The 6,000-nt window shown below is 45.1% G+C and overlaps 1 protein-coding gene across 1 annotated transcript in view; it reads right to left on the reverse strand.

Annotated features, from left to right (window-relative positions):
- The window catches only part of efnb1 (ephrin-B1), a 56,168-nt gene extending 51,223 nt beyond the window's left edge, over positions 1-4,945 (reverse strand). The window contains exon 1 of the mRNA XM_041048400.1: positions 3,888-4,945. Within this exon, the coding sequence (XP_040904334.1) occupies positions 3,888-4,003 (116 nt within the window). The 5' untranslated portion in view covers positions 4,004-4,945. The remainder of the gene's footprint in view (positions 1-3,887) is intronic.
- Positions 4,946-6,000: the final 1,055 nt, after the last annotated feature.

Consider the following 6,000-nt stretch of genomic DNA (forward strand, 5'->3'; position numbering starts at 1 on the left):
AGGGGGGACTCAGGGGGGCAAGGAGAGAGAGAAGGTGTATATCGGAAAGGGGTAAAGGGGGCAAGCAGCAGGGCGCGAGGCAGGCAAGAAACAAAAACAGGCCTCTGACCCTCTCAGCAGTGACCCACACTGCAGCGGGCAGCAGAGGGGAGCGCTCAGTGGACTTTCTTTGCAAAGAACCAAATCCTGTTTCTGGTCTAGTCCTGAAGTTTCATCCGGCTCTTGTTGAACAGGCTGCGGCAGTTTCAAGTTTTGCAATTGCAGTTTGTTTTTTTAACCTCCTCCTACAATGCTGGTTGTATTTAAATGTCAGCGTCGTGGAGCTTTTGTGAACGTCACTTTGCAGGAGTCAAAGGTTTCCCGGTGCTCGAGAATAAACCTTTAAAACGTTTGCTTTTATAACAGCAGCTTCTAAAAGCAAAGGAAAAACAGAAGTTTTTTTTTTCTCTCCCCTAATTACCTTTTTTCCCCCTCCAATTATCTAACCAGAAAAAGCTAATCATGAAAACAAAACTTGAACCTTAATTAGGCCTTCTGTGCACCCCTTCTCCTAACAGCAGACAAATAAAATTATGTTGTTTTCAAAAGGTATTTAACAACAAACTTGCCATCTCAGCATCTGAAAGTACACGTTTTCTTTGTTTGTTTTTTTTTCTTATAAAAAATATAACACAAAATTGTTTTTCTGTTTTGGAAAAAATAAACATGCTTGCTAAATATCACAGTGGTAATCAAACGCAATGTAATCATCAAAGTCACTGAACCTTTAAACCGTGCAAGCACGTTATAAACCAAATCAGTCGACTGTTAAGCTGTTTGCCAGGCAGCTGAAGTCAAAGGACAGCAAAATAAAATGAGTAAGTAAAGACCCACAGCAACAGAGGCTTTAGCTGACTTTTATCAACACAAACGCCTCTCTTCGTCAGGCTAGTTTGTGTTCTTCTGTGGGCTTCAAGACCGTTAGAGGCCAAGAAATGTCTGCAAACTGTTTCCAAGCCCTCACCAAAATGTGAGGAGTTCAATATCAGAGCAGCAGACTCCTGGCCAGCCTGTGGCTGTTTCCTCGCTCTGCGTTTTCAGAGGTGCCAGTGTGTTTTCCAACTCTCTCTCCCATCATCTTGTTTGTCTCCCGAGCTGCTGCAAACAGGCTGTGATAGCTACAGGTCATGAGGTAAATATTAGCTAAGAAGGGTTGGAGGACGTGCAGGAACCACTCATAGCAACCTTGTCAGATTATCACGAAACTGGCATCACTGCAGAATTCCTAAGCACGCGGCGAGAGTGCCCGTGTGAGCGTATGTATGTAGCATGCCTGTACATTAAGATGCTAGCTTCAGCCGAACCGATGGGACGTGATCAGTCATAACAAAGTGACATTTTCTGCCGTAATCCCACTCAGGTAAATGAGAACTAATCCGATTTGCTCCGATCAAATGTTAGACGGCTCTTTACCGGCTGGGTACGTTGACACATCCTCAGCCTTCTCCTTCTGCGGGGCTGCTCCTCCACCCAGACTCTACCCCCACCACCTCAGCATTTCACTCATCCAGCCTCAAATTAAATATCAAAAAGGTCTGATACATCCTGCAGCAAAGCTAAAAAACTTAGGGGATGTTTCTCCTTCTTCTTTCCAGATGGCATTACAGTGATGATGTATGTTGCCTGCTCAAGCATGCTGGGAGGAAATCAATTAAGCAAACCCCAGTTATTGATAATGCAGAAGCGGGAGTGATAGCATTCTCACATGGAAATCCATAACAGAGGGAACGCTTAAAGGAACCCGCACATAAGCCTGCACACACATAAAGGAAAAAACAACACACACACGCCATAGTGGCCCAAACCTGCTGGTTTCCTATACTTTGTCTCATAACTCATGGCCTGCAGGGAGGCACTGGTATTGTTATATTTTGTGTGTATGTGGTACAGTGTGTAAGCAGAGGGCCAGATTAATTTATTAGCTGAGGCAGCAGTGCTCCCTAAAGTGGGAACAGGAAGTAAGACATCGTAAATCTAGATAAGTCACCGGATAGTGTACTGTACATTTCTATAGGCCTCTCTCTCTCTCTGTTATCACTATGGAGCAATATAGGCAGAGACAGAGATGGAGTTTATAACAACAAACAGAGAAGACAGATGTTGATTGTCGTACAGATATTCTTTTTTTTTTTATTGCCTATCAGAAACCAAAAAACAGGTTTGTCTTTTGTTATTGCAAAGCCTGCACACAGCAAGATAATTGTCTGTTGTTTTCTGAGAGCGGAGCAGCAGGATAATTAGGTTGAGAGAACACTTTGCAGAGTGCATTATTGTTCCACTGTGAACTTTATGAAATATTCGGCCGGCGTGGGGATTTTTACAAGGAGCAGAGCGGAGGAACAGATGGAGAAATGATCTTCCAATCCCTAAAACCAGCGTGGTAACCTTCTAAGACATTCCCTCCAGGTGACATCATCAATCAATAAATGTCTCCCCCTCTTTTTTTTCTTTTTTTTTTTTTCATTTGTCTACCCATGGCTGACACAAGGTGTGGGTTTTCGTGCAGGGGCAATATGTGTGTGTATATCTCTGTCTGATGACGCTCATTGTTCCACTACCTCTGCAGCCATTGTCAAATAAAAGCTGATGGGCCGTAGTCTTACCATTAGGACCGGGCCACACACACACACACACACGCACACACACGCATCTACCCCACACTCCAATGAGCATGGCAGCAATATTCATACTCACTGACTGCACAACGAGCTCCTATGACATCTGACATTTGGGGGATAAATCATGGATTCACTTGAATGAGTAAGTTCTAGTTATAAGCTGGTCGAGCTACTCTCCATTTCCCCTCGGTGCTGTGTGCTCAAATGAAGGTCAGCTCCTCAGCTCCAACCACACAGAAATACAGGAGATGGCTTTTCTTTTCTTTTTTTTTCCTCTCTCTTTTAGTTTATTTTCCCCTTATGTATGCTTTCCAACATCATGCAAATGTGGGAGTCAAGTCTAAGTGGGTGATAATTGTTACCAGAGCGTATTTTATTATCAGCAGTCTGGGCTCACTCTGCTTGTTTTGATGGGAATAATATAAATTGTCAGAAAAATGCCTTGCTTCAGCTGCTTGCCTTTTGAGAAACCCGATTTGATGTTGAGAAATTACACTGGATCCACACCAGGGCGATTAAGAAAAATTAAATTCATTTCAAGCATTTTGCAGCTCTGAAATCTGAAAACATCTTATCACACATTTTTGTGGGGGGAGCCGAATTCAGACTTGGAGAGCTGGGACGCCGTGTGGCCTGGCCCCTCGAGAGGCCAGAAAGAGAGCCCCATGTTCAGGGCTCCTGAGACGGCCTGAGAGGAGAAATATCCTGGGCTACAGGATAGACTCACTTTATGGCTGTACATTGACACGCCTGGCATTCTTTACTTAACTTTTGTCTTTCAGTCTTTACTCAACAAATGACACCAGCAACAAGGAAACTGGACAAACTCTCACAGCTCTCAGGTTGTCCTGATTGAAGTATCCAAGCAGACCTTCAATCTGGTAATAATAATATACAAGTGAATGTAAATAAGACATAAATTGCTATAATTACCCATCCATTATTGTGATATGAGTGAGGCCTACTGTATATTGTATAAGCCTGTACCTGCTGTGTTTCTTTGGTGTTGGGAAATTCCCCACTGGGAAATAAATCTGCACAGAACTCTGTGGCGCAGGAATGACAATTAAAACTAAATAAATTATGTTCTTTTTGAGATAATTGCTACATTTAACAGAACATTTAACCCAGCTTGCACACAATGGCAACTTTTCCAGTAATGTTAGTCCTCCATTACGCACACACCCATGCGAGTTTGGCATGCTTGTACAAATGAAATACGAGACTTACTTGGGATTCTGCGAGCTCCAAATTATAGTCTCCAGCGATTTTGCTGTAGGTAACGCCGACCTGCACATTAAAATAAAGATCCAGAGGTAATACTTCCAACAACCGAGTCCCGCCATTCTGATAAATGTACAGACAGTGAGCCGATAACTCAGAGCGTCGGACAGTGCGCCTGGCAGCCTTTATCTGTGGTTCGCCCGGTGGAAAGGTGAGCTACGATCAGTCGGGAGCATGTGAGGTCGATATCAGATACATGTCCCTCTGTCCGACTTCTTAAAAAAATGCTCCAGACCCCCGTGTCCTTGACTGAACTGTCCGCAGGAGACGTGCAGAAGAAGGAGCCCCCGGTTCTTGATTGGATCTGGAAGGGAAAAGCAGCCCCCGAATGTCCTGGTTGACCTGTGGCTGAGACAAAAACTGCCCTTCACGACCTTTTTTTTTTCTTTTTTCCTTTCTTTTTGCTCTAAAGAGACAACCCGACAGTACGATCTGATGTGTGGTGAAACCGATCTAACCAGTCGCACAGTTTCTGGAGACACACACACAATCTGGCGATGCGGCTGCCGATGAAGCGCTGCGCCGTGTCTTTGTCAAAGCTCCCCTGATGGTGTCTGTACCTGTCGCTGTATATAACCTACAGATGACCACATTCATCCATCAGTCACAACTCCGCAGCACGCTGGGAATCCCGAGGTCCACTTCATTCCAGTGTTATCTTTCACTCCTCCGCTCCCCCCTCGTGTGCTATTCTTCTTCGCAAAGGAATTGAGTTTCTATTGTAAATATTCCTCCCGGCTCTCAGCGGTGTTCCGCGTGCGTGTTGCGCTCCAGCAGGGTAGCCTCTAGTCCAACTCGGGCATGCTGCGTGGCCGGTGCGTAAATACAGCTCCCGTGTTTGTCGCTGCACGGACACACACACAAAGGAAGGGGGGGGGGGTGCCGAGGGAAGGTTAGACCCGCTCACCAGGCCGCTCGGTGGTTCTAAATCCGCTCGCCAACGTTTCCATGCCGGTGTATGTGTTTTTTAACGTCTGGAGAACTCTCCGCGATCCGGTGTGTGCGGCAGCTCAAGCTCAACTGTAACCCGAGCAGAGCGGAGCTCAGGGGGGAACAGCCCACAGTGCGAGCCGCGGCCAATCACAGCGCTCTGTCCGAACTTGGAAGCAGGAAGCGAAGGCATTTATGGGGACGTGGAGGGGTGGATGGTTGGATTCAGGGAGGCGGAGGGGAGGGGGGCTGTTATTGGGTTGACCCCACATCTCCACCCCCACCACCACGGCCCGAGCCATCGACCCAAATTGAAATGGACTTTGGAGTTATTCGTCATACTGAAAGCTTTGGTGAGGAAAGGGAGCGTGATAGGCTGCTGGAGCGTGCATAAAAGTGCTTACAGGAGCAAAAACTTTGGCCCTTTTAAGTCCAGAACCCAAACGTCCCTGTGGATCCCGGACTAAACATTTATGCCATAACATTTCTATAATCTAACCCTATCAAAATCTCCCTGCAGGGAATTATAATCACCTCTGTGGTAGATGGGTTAAGTGAATTTGTAATATTTTCTCCTAACAACTCGGCTACAATAACATCATGAACCTTTCTAAATTTACATGCTTTCGTTCTTTAAAAATCTTCTATTCTTAACCGTATAGGATTACAGTATGTTATTCTGGTCCTTTCTTTTTTCCTCTTTGAAGGGAATGATGATTAATGGTCTCTTTGGATCTCTTCCTAGTTGTCCCTTTCTGGGATAATGAACTGCATGAGAACTTAGTCTCCAGTGTCAATAGACAATAGACGGTCGGTAGCCTATAGTCATTTGGCCATTCATTCTTTGAGGAAGAAACGCTTGACACATAATTGATCATGTCCATGTCTGTGCCCCCTTTGTGTGTGTCTATGTGTGTGTGTGTGTGTGTGTGTGTGTATGTGTGTGAGGGAGAGAGAGAGGCTCAGATTTTCACTTAATTTTCTTACATTTATTCAATCAATGCCGCCCCCTAATGGTTGTGATGAAACCGATTCTCAGAGCACAGGAGGGGAATTCACTGTAATTGGAAAGGAAAGATAACAGACATTTAAAGACATGTCCTCTGGTTCCTGAAATTATTTTTATTAC

The sequence above is a fragment of the Toxotes jaculatrix genome, chromosome 10, assembly GCF_017976425.1.
Source record: "Toxotes jaculatrix isolate fToxJac2 chromosome 10, fToxJac2.pri, whole genome shotgun sequence".
In the NCBI taxonomy this organism is placed as follows: Eukaryota; Metazoa; Chordata; class Actinopteri; family Toxotidae; genus Toxotes; species Toxotes jaculatrix.